This window comes from Rhamphochromis sp. 'chilingali' (genome assembly GCF_963969265.1).
Source record: "Rhamphochromis sp. 'chilingali' genome assembly, chromosome: 7".
NCBI lineage: Eukaryota > Metazoa > Chordata > Actinopteri > Cichliformes > Cichlidae > Rhamphochromis > Rhamphochromis sp. 'chilingali'.
The window spans coordinates 8,830,803-8,852,344 of record NC_137934.1 but is presented as its reverse complement, the minus strand read 5'-3'; the positions used below and the strand labels follow the sequence as shown (position 1 = coordinate 8,852,344).

General features: G+C 39.7%; 1 protein-coding gene across 1 annotated transcript in view; it reads right to left on the bottom strand.

Annotated features, from left to right (window-relative positions):
- Positions 1–5,839: 5,839 nt before the first annotated feature.
- The window catches only part of atxn7l1 (ataxin 7-like 1), a 29,554-nt gene continuing 13,851 nt past the window's right edge, over positions 5,840–21,542 (bottom strand). Inside the window, exons 4-12 of the mRNA XM_080886658.1 lie at positions 17,405–17,603; positions 16,869–17,296; positions 14,329–14,411; positions 12,345–12,607; positions 11,487–11,697; positions 9,658–9,783; positions 8,591–9,108; positions 8,030–8,282; positions 5,840–6,912 (exon numbers count right to left, since the gene is read on the bottom strand). Coding sequence (XP_080742784.1) covers positions 6,895–6,912; positions 8,030–8,282; positions 8,591–9,108; positions 9,658–9,783; positions 11,487–11,697; positions 12,345–12,607; positions 14,329–14,411; positions 16,869–17,296; positions 17,405–17,603 — 2,099 coding nt within the window. The 3' untranslated portion in view covers positions 5,840–6,894. The remainder of the gene's footprint in view (positions 6,913–8,029; positions 8,283–8,590; positions 9,109–9,657; positions 9,784–11,486; positions 11,698–12,344; positions 12,608–14,328; positions 14,412–16,868; positions 17,297–17,404; positions 17,604–21,542) is intronic.

The window sequence follows — 21,542 nt, the reverse complement described above, 5'->3', positions numbered from 1 at the left end:
TAGAATGTGAATAAGGCAGTCAGTGTGTAAGTATCGTAACATTTTTGGACTCCTGTCCATAAAGAACAGAGTGTCCTCTGCTCAGAGGAGGGGAAAATGGCTAATTACTGCCTGTAATGTCCTTTCTCTGGCTGAGTAAGGATACTGAATGACAGTCTGGAGCAGAGATGGAGTCTCGGTTGCCTGTTCTGACTGTAAACAATAATAACAGAATCAGTGCTATGGAGAGAAGGGCACTGAAATGACACAGCAGAACAATCTGACTTAGTGTTCCGTCATGGGCTTCTATCTGATCTGAACAAAACATCAGCTGATCATGCTTTTTGAGATCAAAGGTCAGTCACTGAGAGGCCCTGTGGGATTTAACACGAGACTCCAAGATGTTGATAAATGTTCAAATAAAGAATTTGCTTTTCCCTCGCAACAAGCATGGCGTGATCTTTTGTTATGCTTTAGTTGTGCTGTCCACAAAATTAGTCTGTGGATTCCATTCGCTTGCCAGCAGAGGTGACTGTTCTGTAGCGTTTTGTGTCATCAATCCTTAGGGTTAGGCCTTGACCTGGAAAGTAAACCCCGGTGGTCTGGAGAAGAAGCTTCTGAGTCACAGTCGACATCGTGTTTGTTCTGAAGAGCCCTTTTCTGTTAGTCCAAGAGGATCTAATTAAAATACACAGAACTGTTAATGTGGCTGCTGTTACAGTCCTTTGTAGAAATGGAAAGCTTTGATAGAGGTTGGATGGTCAGGCAATTCAACTGGACTTGTGTAATAACAGGTGATAGGGTAAAAAATGTTGGAAACCACAGTAGTACCTTTGTGAGGCTTTTTGTGTTGTAGGCACAGCGCTACACATGTGTGTGGTTTTCTTTTCCAATCTTATACTTACTTTATGGAACTGATTGCTTTTGATAAACTTGAAATATGTTATAGGTTAAATAAGCTCTATTTAAACATACATTTTCAGGCCGCTTATTTCTTTGATGTTAGTCTGCACTTATCCAATAGTGCTTGGCCTGTAGTGAGCAGAGTGAGGTGTTGGTGATGGTTCAGGTTTGCTGTAGAAAATTGTTAAAGTTAGTTTTTAATTATGCTAGCATCATTCTGTGTTGTTCTGTGTTGACAGTTTAGTTTCATAGGTTATGCTTTAGGAACCTTTAAATTAGAAGCTATAGCTATAACACCATTAGCCATGGGCTACCTGGGTTACTGACTACCACGCTCAGGCGTATGCAGAGTGCTGCTTTGCTCTGTAAAGACGGAAGATCGCTAAAATGAGTTTCAAGCAGTCTTTCTGATGTTTATCACGAATGAGTCATCTTTTAACATAATGCAAGGCCATGCTCATAAGTAATGGCTGCAACTTCATTAATCGCAGTACTTGAGAAGGTATAGTTACATCATTTACTGCTTTTGTGGCAGTGTATCGCAAATTAAACAAGACACTTAATAAAATAACTAACATTTAAGTTGATTTCCTAAGCTGATAAATTACAGTCAAATAGTAAATACAGTCATATGAGAAGTATGACCTATCAGGGCATAATAAAAATAATCAGGTCCTTATCAGGTCTCAAAATTAGGTAAATACAACTTCAGAGGATGTAGAAAACATGACATATTACACTGTCTATATATTTCATAAATTAGGAAATAGTGGTTGAAGAACTAAGTACACCTTCACTCCTTTCAGTGAAGGAGTGAAGAAGGTAAGAAACAACCAGGTGCTGTAATCAAATGAACCTGAATCACTCAGGTGTATGTTAACACAATGCAAAGAAAATCAATTGTTGCTACCCATCAGTCTGGAAAGAGTTGGAAGAACATTTCCAAATATTTGAGGTCCATCATTCTACAGTGAGAAAGATTATTCACAAATGCAAGTCATTCAAGACAGTTGCCAACCTTCCCAGGAGTAGACATCCAAACAAATTCCCCCCAAGGTCAGGGCACAAAACTCAAGAGCTTCACCTGAGACCATGTTAAAGGTTAAAGTTAATGCCAGTACAATTAGAAAAAGGCTGTACAGGTTTGGCTTGTTTGGAAGTGCTGCCAGGAGAAAGCCTCTTCTCTCTAAAAAGAACACGGCAGTATGACTTCTGAAAGACTAGACTTCTGGAACAATGTCGGTTGGACAGACAAGATCAAAGTGCAGATGTTTGGCCATAATGAATAACACAACATTTGCAGAAAAACAAAGCGTAACAGCACGAACACCTCATACTGACTGTGAAGCATGGTGGTGTAAGGGAGATGATTCGGGCCACATGACTGGGATTTTTTGCAGTCATTGAGCCAACCATGGACAACTCTGTGCACCAAATTATTCTAAAGTGAAATGAGAGGTCATTTGTCTTATAGCTAAAGCTTGGGTGAAACATCATCATGCTACATGACAATGAATCCAAGCACAGCAGAAAACCTACAACAGAAAGGCTGAAAGTTCAAGCTCTCAGTTAATGTAAAATAACCGTGAAGGGTGAAAGATATCAACTGTGGTTGTATTTAAACCATTTTAGAATCTGTTAATGTAAAAGATATCCTGATATGTGAAACCAGAAAGGGGGTCTAGTTTGTTTTTCACAACTTCACAGCATGTAATAAATTATTTAACTTGTGAAAACAGTAAGGCAATCACTTGCATTAATTCTCTTTTAGTTAGTCAACTTTTTTGGAGCTGGTTCTTATACTTGCCTAAACAAAAAGCCTAGGCTAATTGGAAAGTCATAGAACAGTAAATAACAGTAAAGGCAACTTATCTGATAATTTGTCATGAAATTTCATGAAAAGACAACACACAGACAACAAGATCGGGAGATCACCCCATTCAGTGGGATAGATCTTTGTACGTAAAACTGTTCAGATGGACTAAAGTGGTAAGCTGATTCCTATAATTACCATTACTGCTGCTACATATTTAAAAAGTTAAACATTGCAAGACAGAAAGAAAACAGTTATGCTGTACAGTTACAGATTGACCTGGTAAGATAAAAGCATTAAAATGTACCAAAATGTTGCACTTTACAAAATATAAAAAGCTTCCTTGTGAAATGCCGGTAACCACATAAGAGGCATTTGCTCGCCTCCAGCAATTCAAAAATATGTCAGACATCAACGATAAGGAGAGATACTTTCAGAAGGTAAAAAACAAAGCTGTAATAAAGAGCTGTGAGACTTTCTTTACAATTCAAAAGCTGCAAATTTGATTTACAAACAACACAAATCCACTTTCAATCATTTAATAAAAGCTTGGATACAGGACCTTTTTTTTTTTTCCATTTTTTTACAGCATGTGGCATGTGTTAAGTTGTATTGGTGGAAAATCAATTTTCTAAAACAACTGCAGTAAGACTGAATAAAACCCCCAAAATCTTAACAAGGCATTTTTCAGACATTCAACATTCACCACAGTTTGGATCGGATAATAACAACAGTGCGCTGGTTTAGGGGGCCAACTGACCAACAATATCCTCTTCATCTTCTTTTAATGGAGTTGCCAGAAACACTATCACAAATATAAAGATTTTTTTTAATATCTAAAATATTTATATAAATAGAAAGTAATTAAAGATCTGGGCAAAATGACAAAGTGCAAAACAGGAAAAAAGAAAGAAAGAAAAGAAACAGGGAGGGTTTAAAAAAACAAAACAAACTTTAACAGCAAAGACAATATACAACTGCTCTGAAATCAGCAACCATGAGCCTTGTCTTCATTTTAGCTGCAACAGACCGTAACTTCCCATTTCTATTTCTTCAACCAGTAACTCAGGTTGGCTTCTTTTCCCCAACAAACACTTGATCTTTGATCAGTAGATACATGTGAGAAGGTACTGCGTGAGAAAACCGAAATCTATCCAATGATACCAAGATCTGTAACCAGTAAATAACACCAAAAAAAGAAGTATCGACCATCGCTTTAGCAATGTATGCGTTGATCTGTTATTAAACGTCTGTTGATTTAAACGTGTGAGCACAGCAAAGAAAACTGAAGAAAAATTAAAAGATTTGTTTATCTTGTCATAAAAGGGATGTTAGCCATTTAACTGTACACAGCCAGTACCCAGTTAAACCATGTGTATCTACAGCGAAACAAAGCCTACCATGCAGGTTCTATTAAACTGATCTAAACTGGTAGACAATCTCACGCGCTGATGGACAGTCATGGGAAGCACTTTGAGTACTTGGAAAAACGTAACACAAATACAAATGATTATGTACAATTCAATCATCATTAGTGCTTAAACAAAACAACCAATGAGTCCAAAAAGAGTTAGTTTCCACTGAAGCAGTTGGCAAGTACCAGGCGAGTGCATTTCTGAGAGTCACACTGCTAAACAGCAAATTTAAATGCTTTCAGTTACGTTAGCTCTATCGTCAGCAGCAATGAATGAAAGAGGGGGGTACTTCTCTGACATTTTAAAGGTTTATGCCGTTTGTTTTTTGACCCATTACGACATCTGCTGCACTTCAAAAGGGACCCGTTATGCCTTTCTCCATTAGCTGTCAAAGTCTAGTATTAACAAGTAATCTTTGTAAGCCAAAAGTTTGAGCCTTAGACTGATATAATCCATTTTAGACAGTTTTTTTTCTACTTATGCAGTTGGGAAGGGCCACCAATCAAATGAAAACTGGCTCAAAGGGAGGAGCTAAAAGTCAGTATGAGGAAAATCTGAATTATTTTGAATTATTAATGGAAGCAAGCACAGGAGATCCCCTTTGAAATAAGAAAAATCTCTTCACATTTTCTGATCGACTTTTTTGACATCCTCAGTTAAACTTTGTAACACTTTAAACCTTTAACCTGTGGCACACAGTGCTATAGAAAACAAAAGCATATAGTTTCCCTTCAAATGTAAGTGTTGTCTTTTTAAATCAGCACTGCTTTTTTACACCTGATGCTGCATCTAATAAAAGACACCGAGGGCTCAAAAGGAATGACTACAGAGCTACCGGAGAAGAAACGGTACCTAGCTTGAGCTGGGCAGCTGTGAAGCAAGCGGATACATTTTGACCCAGTTCTGACTCGACATAACACAACAAACCAAGCGTAATCGCACTAAGATGAGGCCGACCGGCCTTGGAAGATAAAGATAGTTTAAAAATATAGCTATAGTTTTGAACACTGGAAGAAGTATGAAAAAGGGTGAACCCACAGGAAATTGGGAAAATGGTGCCCCTTTATATGAAAATACAAATAAGGGCCTGGTTTCACAAAACAAAACCTAACCAGCCTTTTGTCTTGCAATAGTAAGAAATAATTATGAAATAATTGTGACCTCTGGGCTTATTATCTCCTGACAGGACAAAGGAGGATCTAAACGAGAACACAGTAGAACCAGACTACTTCACTTTCCTTTTAGAGCCTTAAATGCTTGCACAGTACTGCATCTAAAGTGTATACACATAATTTGTAGTATGAGAAACAACATGTGGGATATGGTTCTAAAGTTTCAGAGATCAAGATTTCTGTCAGACTACAATAATTATTTAAAACTAATATTAGAAATTTAAAAAGAACAGAAAAAGGATGTGTTGTTTCCTATTGATGACAGTAAACATAGACAGCAGCCATGGCTCAAATTGGTTTGTGTGATTATTAACTAACGATCTAATTATTGAATGTTTTGAGAAACCAGGCCGAGCTCATTATCGTTAATAAACAGAGACAAAGAGACAGGAAAGCTAAAAAATACCCTCTCTCCTACCTCATAATTGGGAAAAGGGGACAATTATGAATAAATACAAAAATAAGAACAGATATGTACACATTTTTAATAATATGAACTATAATAATACTTTCAACATTTCTTCAAAATGACATAGAAATCTTTTTTTTTTGCTGAAAAAAAAAACCTCAAACCCTCAAAGGTCAAAAACAAAAACAAAAGAATGATAAATTATTATACAAAAAAAGCGCCATCCAACACCTTAATATTAATAACAATAATTCCATTTTTGGATGCAAGTCCAGGAGTTTCTTGCAATGTTTAAACCAGGACGAAGGGGAAAAAAATACAAAAACATTCTTAAATTAAATCTGACTTCTTCCTATATTGAAATACAATGCATTGATGTAGCGTTGTTGGTAACACAGATGTCTTCTTCTTCCCTTGTCTGAACAGGTTCTTGTGTGGCACTGCTGGAGATGGCTCTGGAATCAGCGAACAAGGAAGGAAGGTGAACTGAGGGCAGTAAGTGCACTTTGAACACAGGCATGCTGGGATGAGCAGGGAGCATTGGGGGGCAGGGGGACAGTAAATAGAGAAATGGACAAAGTTGTTTGGTACAGAAAGAAAGAGGTTAAAGAAGAGGTAAATGCTGGATAAAACCCAGCTCATCTCTTTTTAAAGCAAAAGGAAAAGAAAAAAAATACAAATAAAAAATAGAGAAACACAAAAAAAGGGGTGGAGCCACTGAGGTGGCATAGCTGAAGTCTGAGTCCTACAGTAGTCGTGTCAGTAGGTCCTTTAAACATCAAACTCCCCCAAAGAAATCACAGTTATCTTTCCACTCAGATTTCTGAAAATAAACTCTGGTTATCCCCCTGCAAAAGTCAACAGTGGTGGTGTCATTAACAGTGCCTTAAAATTCCCTTATCAGGAGGATAAAAGGTTTTTGAAATCCTGTTCTGTAAAGACCACAACGGCGCGGAGCAGCTTTCCATCAAAATGATCCGTACTGAGGGATAAGTGGTGGAAGCCACTGCCAGCCAACTGTGGGCAAAGACTTCAGAGTCCCGCTGTCACAGCAGGTGAACTGAACTGTTTTTGGATAAAACAGATGTGACATGATGAAGCAGTCTGATTGGTGCTGGAACTGGAAGAGCGGTGAGGTCAAAGGTCACAAACGGTGGTGGCCTGAACAGCTGCCCAACATTCTGTCCATTAAACAGGTTTCTGTCAGTGATGCAACTTGGCCTGTGGAGAAAAACGCACACTTGTCAAGTGATTTTAATTTCTTGCCTGTAAAGCAGCAGTTTCACAGCAGATGGAAGTTTAATTTGTAATTTATTAATTTATTTGCACAACACAGTCATTCATTCTTGAGAGCTAATGATGATATCCATTTAATAATAAGCATATATTTAAAAATCACTTATTAGCTTGCAACTTTTGTTCATTAATCAAAATCTGCAACAGTTTATGTTTTAGTAGAGGCGGTGACAGTGGTAGAGGAAAAGTCTAGGATCATCCCCTCAGGACAATGAACCAAAATCCAAGTCTAATGCATCAAAGAGTGACAAACATAGGCGTGACACTCAGATTTACGGAGAACATCACCTAAACTGGTGGGTCTCCCAATTTCTGAAAATAATTAGAATAAACAAAATTTTGACCACGCATACAGAGTATTGAACCACCCCTCATACCTTTTTTACCTTTATTCTTATTATTTTATTTTAGGAAAATGGGAAAGAGGTACAGCAATGAATTGAAATATTTGCAAAACACTTGAATATGTAATGCTGTATATAAGACAAAAAAACAAGTTGTATAATTCTAACAAGGCAGCCCTTCCAGTGAGACCATTTCAGATGAGGCTTCAGTGAACAAGAGGTGGATCAACTGAAGAGCCAAATGCATCTCTCAGGTCCTGTGTCAGGCCTTTGCTGGGTTTTTGTTTTTCCTGTTTCTTAAGGACATGACTTTCAGACACTGCTCAGATGTTGTAGAGAGTTTTTAGGCCTGACACTTCTTTTGTGCTTTTGCACAAAACTGCATCTACTGTCATTCAAAAACAAGATGGAACTGAATTTGCTCAGCTGTCATCACTGTAACTTATATCTCTCACTATTTCAAGGACCACCTGATTTTAAGTGGTCACATAACAACTGCGCAAACTTCACCTGCTCATCTATTCACCACTGAATGGTGAAGTATGTCTTTGCTGTTGACCATGGGTCAATGACTGGAGCTTCTTGTAATAAATGCTGAAGGTCTCCTACACACCAGCTCTTAGCTGACTATCAGACTTCCTTGAGAATTCAAAACTCAGCACACTAAAATATATTCCAGGTAGTAGATGACTGCTTACCTGTCTTGGGGATTCAGGCCCTGAAGCTAGTATCCCCCCGCTATCGCTTCCATTCCCAAAGAGGCTATCTAACCCACCCAGTCTGCTCAGCTTGTTGCCCTTTCCTCTGTAGGAGCTGGGACTTCGCCTCTTCCTCCCTTCTGCTCCTCCCCCATAAGCTAAGGGTCCTGTGGGAGGAGCCATTGGTTGGTGGGCAGCTGAGGTTGGTTCCCTGTTAGGTGAGTAGGGTATACTGGTGCTGCCAAGTTCACGACTGGAGAGAAGCAAAAGAAGGAAAACAGTATGTTGTGTCTACATACACAATAAGTATATTACATGTTATATGAATATACAATATGTTGAACTAAGTCTGCATTCCCTCTGACTACAATCATGACTTGTTATCCTCTAAAAGAGAATTTAATGGCATAACATGTAGGTATAATCAAATATTTTTGGGAAATAAAACATTTACTTCTAAAGTTAAATATCAAAGTACAGTTTTTACAAGTTTTCAAAATTGTGGCCTCTTAATGAAACTTTTTTTTTTTTTTTTTTTTTTACATTTTACTGGGGACTCACCTGTTTTGTGATATGTGGCTTTGAGGGCCATCAGCTTTAGATAGCCAGCCCTCTGAGCTTCCCCAAAGTTCGCTATCCCCATGACCAAGTCCCTTTTTCTTGGCTGGGGAGGCAGCTGTCCCTCCCGAGCTTTGTAACTGTGAATGAAAGCTCCTGTCGTTCCTTTTGTAATTATCCACAGTGGGAAACAAGGAAGAAGAGGAAAATGAGGAGGAAGAGTAGGACGTTTTTTTTCTCTTCTTAGTTCCCGCTACGGGTTCCTCCACGTCTTTGGATGGACGACTTGCTTTATGCGTGCCGTTACGGGCTTTGCCCTGCGCGAAGACTTGGGTGTGGGGTTGCGGGGAGTCTCGGATGTTAAACACCCCAGCTGTGGATGCAGACTGAGGAAACGTGGCGGTGTACGAGAGGGAGTTGGGGAGGGAGTTGAGCAGACAAGAGGTGGGAGAAGGGGCTTGATGTGAAGGTATGGAGGATGTACCAGATGGGGAGAGGAGGCTCTCAGCAGCCAGAGGCACCTTCCTGAAACATGAAGAAGAGAATCTTACAAAAGAGAAATGTACCAATAAAGTTGTTTTACTGCCAGAATAGCTTGTAGGAGACCTTAAGTAACAATCAATATGCAGTATTTTACTGAACAATGGTTTTCTAAGCTCATTTTAGTGTCTTCCCCTCATTTCATCAGCCTCCTCGGCTATTTTTACTTTACTTCCCACGATTAAAACTCAGAAATTATTTATCTATTGTGATTGTGCAATCATTAACTGCATGCAAACCTGTTCTTTTTTTCCCCTCTATTGTTGCTAGTTTTGATCTTTGATTAAAAACTTACAGGCTTCATGTGTGATTTTTTTTTTCACCTTCTATTGTTTAAAAAACAAAACAAAAAAACCTTCCCGTCTAAAAAATGAAACAGAATTTGAATCTGTTTTCCACAGCTGATGAGTTCATCCCTTCCTCTCACATCTTTCCATTAAAACATTACATTTTGCTCATCTTTACCATTTCTCACCCATACCTATTAACCTTTAAGCAAAATATGGTAGTAGAATAATCAAAGAATACACTCGCCTCCACATCTGGGCGTTGAGGTGTTTCTCCACCATGTTTTGGAGTGCCAGCCTCATCCTGTCCCATCGCCTGTCAAACACATAGTGGCCTCTTCCCATCAGCCTGCTGCTGAATACGCAAAACTGTAAGAGGGAGAAAGAAGACAGCTCAGGTGAGAATGTTATGAAAGAATCATAAAGGAGGCAAGGCGAACGATTCTGAAAAGAAGAAGAGTGGAGGAGTAAAAAGCAGTAAAAGAGGCATCAAATGATGGAACCAAAGAGATAAGCTGTTTTCACACATCAGCTCTGGACAACATCAGGGGAATTAGGTTGGGACACTGCACCAAGTTGTCCTTTCTGATACTGAGCTCAGAGCAGGAGGCAGTCTGGTTCAGATTTGTTCTCAATCCAGGAAATAATTCTTTTGGTTTAGGCGAAGGTGCTAACTGGATACAACGCATTCGAGGCAGGGCGAAGGGCGTGAATTCTGGCCATCAGGTATCATAAAGACTAAAAAAGGTGTTAAAATAATGTAATTTTAGATAAAATTACATCAGATATTTGTGTTTTCATGTCTACGTAGGTTGGGTAATGTCTCAAAGTGAACTAGACAACAGTCCATATGTAAAAAATGCCATAGATGAAGAAGAACAGATGCCTAAGAGAAAAACAATGTTAAAATATTTTTAGAATTTGAGAAAATAAAAAATATAACTGGAACTTTTAACAGGAAATATACAGTACAGTGTACAATTTTTATGGATAATGGTAACTTTTAGAACCTCCCATTAATCTAACCGCTCAGGTCAAAACTGACTATGAAGTGAGAGCTCTGACTTGAAGAACTATAATAATCAAGCATTTCTTTAAATTTAGTAAAATGCAGACTTTAGGAGTAAAAAAAACATGTCTGCATCAGCTTTCCATATATTTTAATAATATTATGGGCACTTAGTACTCGCCATTTTAAAAGGAACAAAAGCACATGCCTGGCAAACTTCCAATGTCAGCATAACTTCAGCAAATTAATACTCCCTACCAATGAGCCTATACACAACCTGCATGTGCGCCTGTACAAAAACGGTGGTGCAAAAAAATGGCAACACACTTTATTTAAAGGTCTTATTTCTAATCTTTATGCCAGGGGTCTCAAACTTAAATGAGTTGCGGGCTACTGCTGGCACTGTCACCTAATTGGAGAAAACACCCACAAATATTTCCAAAAATGTAGTTTTTTTTTTTTTTTTTTTTATTTCAAATATTGTATAACAAGAAAAAACTAAAAATTGTTATGTTTACAAATAACTCTCTCCCTGAACTAACACAGCCATTCGCTCATCATGTTTGTACTGTCTGCTCATATTGCCTTCATATTAAATAACTTTTTGCTTTTAAAAGAACCTATTTCAACACTGCACTCAACAACAAACAAATTCCCTAAACTTCAAGGGCCAAATAACATTATATTTCTTCACGTCAATATATGGGACCCACATAGTGGTGACGTGGGCCGTGAGTTTGAGACCCCTGCTTCACGCTGGCTGATTGCTCTAGCTTTAAGGATAATACAAACTGGGTAAGAGTGTGAGATCAACCATTTAACATAGATCACAATCTCTTTTCCAAAATAGCAAACTTTTCCTTTAACACATACTATTAAGCTACACCTGAGGCTGAACTGGAACAAAAATATTTCCGCTAAATGACATATAAAAGCAGACCCTGCAGGGATAAAATAGGAGATAGGATGACTAAAACTTTTGTGAATTGGTTACTGAACGCCCTGAGGTTATGGAATAAGAAAATGCATGATAGTGCAACATTACTGGGTCCTTCTATTTTACCCCTAAAGGCTGCGGGTGATGACTGGAGTAGTGAACAGCAGGTCTGTCAGCATCCTCTGGATCTGCATCGCCCTCGTCGCTGGAAAGTCGACTGCTTTCTCCAGCAGCGGTCACCCAGCTGTGGGGAGCTGGTTCTGGGTTAGGGGCCTGGACAGGAGATGCTACCGTGAGCAGAGGACCTGAGGTGGAAGTGGAGGAGCCTCCTGGAACCCTGGGACAAAGGGGTGAATAAAGTAATGAGACAAAGTGGGTTAAGGATTAAAGAACTGGAAACATATGGGACAGAAAAACAAAAATTAAAGAAAAGAGACAGAACAGGAGCCGTGAAAGGGAAATTTAAATGTGAATGCAGAAGACGAAGAGTGTAAACAAAGAAAGAAGGAAAAAGGAAGCAAACTCCAAATAAGTTCATTTTTAAAGAAGGGTTTTGTGCTCTAAATAGAAACAGGATATACGTTTTTCACAACAATTTGACATAGGGTGATTTTTCTGCTTGCTCACTTCTAGCAAACTGTGTCTATAGCATCCCCTGGTGGAAAAGGGTGCATCTGTCTGAAGAAAAAATGCTCAAGTATGCAAGTGAACACAATCTTCTCAAAATGACAAGTAAACATACTTAAGACTAAAATAAATAAGCCATTATTTCTGTTTAGAAAGCATTCCCTTTCTCTAAAAGAGCAGTTTAACTTCAGTAGCCAAAGTTTAACAACATAAAAATGGCAGAAGTACATAGAAAACTATATAAAGTAGGCATTATAATATACAATGCTCCTGAAACACACTCCTCATTTTTAAAGCTGATTAGAGTCCTAAAGCTTTTATTATTTGCATATTTAATACTTTTCACATCCTTTGTACCTTGGTATGTGTGCATTTGCCAGCCGCAGCTTCAATGTGGAGAGAGGTCGTCCATTGGGGCAGTGAGACTTGCTGGGAGACGAGCTCTCTTTAGATATAATACTCTGGCTGGAGCCTTCCTTCCCTCCCTGCGCTCCGTCCTTGTCCTTATCCTTTTCTTTCACTCCATCCTTCTCCTTCGCCCGCCCCTTGTGTTCAGCCAGGAGGATGTCAAAATGTTTCCTTCGGCCAGGGACAGCCCGCCGGTGGGTTAAAGAGTGAGTCTGCAGCAAATGAAAAAAAAAAACCAAAACAAAACAATTATTTTATTCTTTTATTCCTCTGACCGTTTAGAAATACTGGGTTATTTCCAGAGAGACTTTGTAAATGAAAATATTGATCTGTGAAGAACAGACTGTACCACAAACACACTTCACTGGGATTGAATGCTGCATTGAGAGAGGCTCAAGACACGACTCTTTGGTTTCATGATAGTTTCCATAACCTCACACTGTATGTGTCTACGTCACACCACACAAACACGGGTAAATATTACCTGTGCCTATATACCGTTCCAGGTACTTTGGAAGGTAACCAGCCATCAAACATTTGGTTTTCCAATAGATATTTACCAAACAAGGCAGAGAGGTTGCTTTAGACTGCCAGGCCTGCGTTTGGAAAGAAAAATACTTCCTGCACTTATTCAAAGGGAGCAGCCAAGGTCTGTGCATCTTTAACCACAAGGTCCCAAAGGTTTATGTATCACATTTCTAACTATCCTGACTATTGAATACACATTTGAAAGAAAATAAAACTTTTAAAAACTGAACAAGATGCCAGTGTTTGGCGTGCTAGTCGAAATTATGGTGATATATTAGGGTTTTCTGAAGTTTGAAGTAATGCTGAATTCAGAAAGAAAGGGGAAATCTGAACACTGACAAGTGTCAAATATAAGTTAATTTTAATTTAAAGATCCACCATGACCACTGCACTTTCCTCCCCCATCTCCACCTCATCCTCTTCCTTGTCACCCAAAGCTTCATCCTGACCTGAAATCAGGACTCTAACATCAGAAAATGTCCATAAACATGCCTATTTATTCCTGATTAGATTATTCCAGATTAGACATGTGACATTCCTGCCTCCAGATAGCTGACACTGAGCTGCCTGGTTAAAAGCCAATGTCCCTCTGATCAACAGTTTGATTACATTCTCACATTGTGTGAGAGTTTATTTGCCAATTGCCTGAGTGTGACAACATTAAAATCCATTTTAACATTATTTTTTGTAACGCTGACAAGATAGCCATCATTGATCTGAAATGAGCTCCAGTGACTCATCAGCCCATACTGGACACATTCACAAATTTTTACAGCCTCGGATGCTTCACAAACAGCACAAAACCATTGATATTAAATTTTACATGTTGTAAATATGTTTGGTGTTTTTTTGGTTTGTTTTGTGGATAGTTTGGCAATCTGCCCTCTAGCTTATCAAGACAAAATGCTATGTGTCTAGCGATGCTGGACATAGTAGATCTGAACAAGATTACTTTGACAAACCACTCCCACATGAAAAAATGGCAACAAATTAGCCTGATACATCTTTAATTACTTAACCAGTTTGCAGTGATTAGTAAAGCTCAGCAGAGGTAATTATAGGGCAGTAAAATAGAGTATTACTTCTTAAGATGTTTTAGCCTCATCCAACATCTATAATTACCTCATCAGGGGAAGTGTAGGCCCTGTAATGCCTGAGCAATGCTACCCCAGCATTAACTGAGAACGGGTGTACACACAAGAGAGGCAGCCAGAGAGCTAGATATGATCATAGCTGTGGTCGGCGTCTTTCAGTAGCGACATTAATGTGCCCTTTAACGCTATTACTCTCAGAAATTGTGGTCAGACAAAGAGCAGGAGGGTCAGACGTTACTATTATCTCCACAGAAAGCACGCAGAGGTTGAGAGTGTGGGTAACCCTGCACTTGTGCGTTTATTTGCATTACCTTGCAGGTGAGAGACCGTGTGCAGGGTCGTTTGGTCTCGGGGTCCTGCACTCCGCAGTGCTTGTTGGGATCAAACACTCTCCCTGCAAAAACAAACACAACACAGAAACACACACTAGAGTCATCTGGTAATTTCTTCCTTCCTTCCTTCGAGTATCAAATCACATTTGATGGGAGTGGGAGCGCTGCAACACCACGAGCAAATCAATTTTCCTCTTCTGAGACAGCAGTTCACTCGCGTCCTCGCTCACATTTGTCTGTTCACATGTTGATTCATGTTCATTTGATCATTCAGTTGTGGTCTGAGGCTCCTCTAATAGCACCAGTCTATGTGACATTATTAGCAGTCCTTCCAGAATCAAACAAAAAAAACCAAACAAAAGGAAGACTCTTCATACTGTGACAAATTATTCTTGACACGACATGCTGTCAGCCTTACAAGAGTCACTAGTGACTGACAGCCGAGCACACGCTCTCCAGCCTTAACGAACTGTATCCAGAGGGGAAAATTTGCACTTGTTAATGATCTCCACCCCTAAAATTTAAGGCCAATTTCTTACCCGAGTCTCTGATGTATGTTGTAGGAATAATATTAAAATGTATATGATGAAATGACTCTAGTAAGAGTGGATGAAATACATATATGTAGTTTGTGAGGGGCTGCCAGTTATGATGAGGACTCAGCTCCTTATCATAACAGCAGTTTCTTCTGGCTTGAGTTTTAACATTTTTAGCAGTCTCTGTCTTTGTTGTTTACCCACTTGATGTCCAAAAAGTTAATTATACTAATTTTCTCTCTGGTTTCATTCTTATTATTACAGCCAAAATAGCTGATTTGGCTCCTCACCTTTGAAGTCAACTTTCTCTGACTGGCAGCCCTTCAAAAACAAAAAGCAGTGTGCCTGGGATGACAACATTAGAGACACAACACACACACACACAAAAAAGTACCCGACAAATGATTTTACTTGTTAATGGCATCAATTACACAGATATGCTTAATTGATGAGCGCGTGAGTCTTGAATTGCAAAACAGAATTTTATTTTTGGAATTAATAAATTTAAATCAGCCTTTCAATTAGTGTTCTATTATTTGTCAACTTGAAATGTCAAACCTAACTATTTAAGTTGGGTTTGACATTTAGAAAGAAAAAAAAGACAGAAAAAGCAGTTCTCTACTCGGCCTACATTTGCAGACAGACAGACCTTTCCTCCACACAGACTTGCAAATAAACACCAGCCTCCAGTCAGCAGGTTATCTTGAACAGTGTTACTATCACAGGGCTGTAATCTTGTGCTGGCCTTTCCTATAATCCCTGTAATCGTTCTGTGTTTGCAGTATGAGACAGCAGCTCCAGTGGATATATCCAGAGCAACAAACACGCACTCAGACATAAACAAACTCACATGCACGCTCCCTCAGTTCTTACAAACTTGATAAAAAGAAGTGAGAGAGAGAGAAAGCGAGACAGAGAAAGGAAGATGATCGCTGTGAACAGAACCTGAGCAAGACAAACCAAACAACACCAAAAGCAGAAGGTCAAGAAGAGCAAGAAACAAGACGAGTGACGTGCAGAGAGAAAAAGATGCAGCCGGGAGCCTGCGAAATAAAAATTAGGATAGAGCATGAGCTTGTGAAAGAGAGAGAGGAGGAAACAAGGAGGTTGAGAGGCAGGCGGTGTAGAGTGAGAGGATGGAAAAAAAAAAAAAATGTAGACGCACAGGAGGTGGGGAAAATCTCTCAAGAAGACAAGCAGCTTTTTGGCAGTAAGAGCTCGTGAATTAGAGGGTGTAAATCAGAGGCTCAGAGCATAGAGGCACTCGGTGCAAACTGAGAGAAAGACTAGTGACAGGAAAAGAGGAAGAGAAGGAAAAGCAGCATAGAGAGATGTGACACAAAAAAAAAAAACCCAAACCCTGAAATATCAATAGGAAATCTTTAACTTTACAGCCACATGTGTTTTCACCCCTTCTTATATAGAATGATCCAGTCAGTTAACTTGCGCATAAATGTGAATATGAAAGTAAAAAAGTTTGGGAGTGAGAATTAGTAAGAAAGCTGAGATCGGCAGGCAAGCAGTGAATAAAAAGAAAGGAAAAAATAAAGGAGAGAGAAATCCATTAAATGTAGGGAGGTGTCTGACCAATTCCGAAGCTCACAGTTTCACACGCTGCTGACCAGTGTGCCGCTAAACACTCAGGCTGGAAGCTGTCAAAAGAATACTGAGGAAAAAGTGCACGAGCTTATCTGGGTGCAAGTGTGCGGTAATGTAGGAATTCTAATGTAAAGCTCAGTAGGAATTAAATGGGCAAAGGCTGAATTATGTAACTCTTGCAGCACAGGAATGTCAATCGTCTAAAGCGTCAAGAATCAGTTTCTTGAGCTGCAGGCTGATGGACTGAAATCCTAAATCAACCATAAAAAAGGCAGGAAGGAAAATGACTCAATATGTCACAGTGAAACACACATGCAGTAAGACTTCTGCTGGATTCCCCCCCCCTTCCTAAAAAAATGAAAAAAAAAGAAAGAAAGTGCTAACCTGAAAGTCTTTTGTGACTCCTGGAGGGAGTCTTAGTTCCATTCTGTTGCTTCTTCTCCAACGGTGACACTGATGGCAAAGCTGGGAGAGCAACAGCTCGGTGAGAAGGTGAGGGTGACAGGGAGGATTTCCGATCCAGCGGGGAGGGAGACGGCGTTGACGCCGCCCTTCTGTCCAGCGGGGAGCGAGCTGGACTGGGCCGCTTATCTAGAGAAGATGGAGGCGTGATGGATCGCGGCGTGGATGGTCCGCTGCTGCCACGACCATTTGTGAGCTTTTCACTCGATCGCTGGGAGGCCTGGGTAGTGAGGGATGAAGGCTTATGCGAGGAAGGGGAGGAAGAGGAAGATGTGAGGCGCACGTGTGTCGCTGAGTCGCCTCGGCTTAGGCACGGCATCTTCTCCAGGCTTACGACTGGCAGCGACACGCTGGAGAATAGTGGGAAGAGAGTTGCAGACAACTTTTTTTTGCAATTAATGAATAAAATGTGGGATTTCATCGGACTTAGTAACAATGTTATCGTATTGTGCACGCACCAGGTCTTGTTCCGCGCCCCCTTGGGCGGGTACACAGCAAGTGGAGCCTTGCTGAAGCGGGAGTGAGGGTAATCTTTAGGTATCCTGAACGCCAGTGTCTCCCCAGGACTGGGAGCCACAGCGGGAGGCACTGTGGATGCTTTGGGCTTCATGGCCAAAAAAGGACTCCTGGAGGGGACTGGGGAGCTGTGCTGCTTCTCTAAAACAGATCAAGCCCAAAAGAAAGAAAGAAAGAAAAAAGCTCTTATTCATGCATGACAAAAATATGAATAATAAAAATAATTTGACAATCAAATTTGACACATTATGACAATCAAGACAGACCAACAAGAGCATGCACTGCTAGTGTGACTTGCCTTCAATTAGCACCGAGTCTTTTTAAACCAACTCTACTCTGCTTAGTTGCCAGATGGCTATGTTGTAACACAGGGGAGAGCAAATCTGTGGCTGAACTTCTCCACAAAAAGAAATTTCCAATCAACTAAAGGATGCTTTTCTCTAATTAGCAGTATGCCTGACACCATCTGAAGTGTCCTTTTCGTGATGACCCCCGACCCCCCCACACCCCACCACAAGAGCCAACAATTACAATATTTTTGACCCAGATCTGATCAGAATACACGAGTTGGAAAAAAGTAAGATGCTGAGAACACAGAAGGAAACATAGACGGGAGTAAATCACAAAGCAGCAGGGAGGAAACACGGAGGAGAGGAGAGGAGCTCACACTTACGGTTTTTGCTATGCATGTCTTTGTGGGATCAGGGTGGGTGGGGGAGTGGGGGTGTGTGGTCCAGGACTGTCTCTGTGTCTGTCTCACAGGGAAACTATATCCCAGCTACCTGAATGAAAACAGAGGATTGAATATATCGTGAGCACTGAGCACAAGGCAGGGAAAAGACAGAAACAGTAAAACGGCGCTTTGGATAGCTAGTAGAGTATACAAATTAGGTGGAATGCCATCCTCTTTTTCTGTTTCCCTTAAGGCACGTCACTTCTACAAGTGAGCTAACTAAAGTTAACCAACATCTGCAAGACTTCGCTCAAAGATAAGCTGGAGAAAAGCTGATGTTAATTTTGGGATGACAATAGTTTGAGATCCCATCACTGGCAGGCTTTACTGTGACTTGACTCATTACCTTCTGCTTATCAAAAATGAACACTAGCATTGTTAAATAGCTGAAACTATACCTGTTCATACGCATTTGCAAACACTACTGTGCAGAGGCACGGATGTGGAGGCAAATATAAAGTTTTCAAAAGTCAGGCATCCGCGAAATATTTTATCATTACTTTGTGAGAGCATAATTTGCATGTGTGGGTGTGTGTGCGTGTGGCAGGTGTGTAAATAAACCAGTGGAGGCAGACCTCCACAGAGGCAGCTGTCTTCAGAGTACTAGGATCAAAGTCCAGCGACACATTCACAGGTATGCACCTACAACAGTGCAAACTTTGCACATTAAATCTCTCATTATTTTACATTATATTAAGTAGTTAACTCCACTGTACGGTTCGATGAGGCTGCGCTGCAGAAATAGATGGGAAAAAATTGTGTCTAATTCAGGGTTACTCTCCGATTTAGGCATTGTATTATTTTCCCAGGAATGAAAAAGGTAAAAGAAATCTGAAGAAATATGATATCAGATTTCTTGTGATTATTCAGCCAAGCCACACACCCCCAATACTCTGTGATTCGACTGGTTTATACGATGTGTATACTATATTTTATTTGCTTTATTATACAAATAGCTTTTGCTCATGATAAGACAACAAAATAACCTGATATAGAACTTAAAAATAATTCTTAACAAAATGTTGCAAGACTTTTAAAATCTTTTATAGCTGTATGTGACATAATGATCAACTTTTCCCTCCCCAGAACAGCCTCAGATATATATTTTATATCTTATATATCAGAACTCATCCAGGGAGTAAGGAGTCAGTTAGGAGTTAATAACACTAAGTTACCGTACAATACATGGGCGAGTGCTCAGGCAAGGTCACTAAGCCACTCGACCACAAGGGCACCCTCCCTACTACACTCTCAACCTGCTGGTTGTTATGGCAATGCAGAGAGCCCCAACGGCTGCTGATAGGCTCTTGACTCATCCTGTGGGAGGAGCCAGCTGATGATGAGGAAATACAAGTTCTCAGAGCTCAGCTGGGTTTGTTTACACTGACAGAGGAGCAGGGAATAGAAGTAGAGAGAGGAATGGCATGAGAAAAATCTGAAATACAGATGAAGATTCTCAGAGTGTGCTGGAGTCAAAGGCAGTGGACTTGGAATTTTAAAAAGAGCAAGTTGTTTGGGATAAACAGTGAATTTTAAAAAAGGCATTATGGATGTATACAGAGCATGTTTCCAAAAATACCCCTACTGAAGAAGTTCCCAGGAATACGGACAGACTGACATACTGAAGAAACACCTCCTTTTTTTTTTTTTTAAAGGATATTTTTAAAATATTTCATCTACCAGAGGCTGAACTTGCATGGTTTCAAACATATCACAATCACAAGCAGTAAGCATGATGGATACAAAGTTATATTGCATCAGAGAGTGGTAACAGCAGCTCAAAGTTATGGGTTGTCATAGTAATACACAAGAAAAGAGCAGTGAGAAAGACTGAGTGTCACAGCAAGTGATGGAAAGATTTCTTATTGTCGATGCTGATCTGAACCCTAAACAGAGTCTGAAAAAAACAACGAAACAACAACGACAACAACAAAAATAGACTGATGCCTAACCTGGGAGGAAAAAAAATATCACTGTGGAACAAATATTCTGGTGAACATGCCACAGCTGAACATTTTTTCAGCACACGATCAAGTGTCTGTCTTCGAAGATGGACAAACAAGTGTTTTGTATATTTAACATATGCCAAGTTTTACCTCTAGATTAAAAATTTAAATCAGTCCTGTAGTTTATCTGCCTCCTGGACAGACACACCAAGCCCGTTCTCACATTGACTCCTGACATTACAAACAGAAGCTTTTACAAATGAGACAGCCACATCCTCTATGTTTAACAGGAAGAGAAAAATGGAGCATGATTTTCTGCAGTTCCAAAGCTTAGATTGCACTGCTGGTTTTCAAAGAATGATTTAAGTTAGCTATCATAATGTTGCGCTACTTGTCTCATTAGATTTTTTTAAGTTCATTTTATACTTTAAACTTCTACTTCTTATTGTAGCGAAGCAGCATTAAAGTACCTTAACTGCTACACTAAGTACTGCAGCCAGTTAGACACTCATGTACATTTTTTATTCTGTAAATATAAAAAAAATTGGGAGCCACTTCTCTCTTGCATTAAGAGGTAAGTCAATTGCTCACTAATGGGCCCTTCAGCTATGGGGGGGGTTATCACTTTCTGTATCTACAGATATGTATATAGAAAAACTCTTCACTGTTGAGAAAAGTCTCTGTTAGCATCTGAGATGATGTTAAAAAATATATCAAAGCCATGTCCTTCTCTTCTCTAAAGTGCAGACAAAAAAAAAAATTTAAATGTGAAGACACTTCCTCAGATGTACACTATCAGTTGGCATTTTAATTGGCCCATACCTCAGCTAACAGCATGCATACAGCCAAGCCACAATAACAATACCACAACTGTGGCGTGAACGAAACTCAACAGAAAATCTGTGGTTAAGGGCAAAACTTTCCAACATCAGCCAAATAACATGTGCGCCACAGCCCGAGAATGCACATTTTAACAACAACAACGTCAAACACAGAAGCGGCCAAAACACTTGTTAAAGGTAGAAATGGTTGTGATCTGCTGCTCAATTAATTCCCCACTACAGAGAAAAGTTGGAAAGCGAGTAAAGCAACCAACAGAAACAACATGAACCTTTTCATCATGCACTCAACTCACTCAGACACACAAAAGCACACACAGCAGGGCACAAGCAGGAGCAAGGTTAGAATACAGACGCTCAGAAGAGTGAAGAGAGGAAACGGTAGGAAATGAGCATTAAAAGAAATATCTGAACATACTGTGGAGACCTGATTTATTTAGGGACGTGGCTTCAAAAGCACAGCTCATTTGTTACTAAAGTAGTTGTGACTCTTGCATTTTGTAGTTTCGAATGCTTTTCAAGACTCAGAGGTGCAAATTAAATGCTGTTAGAAACACTATAC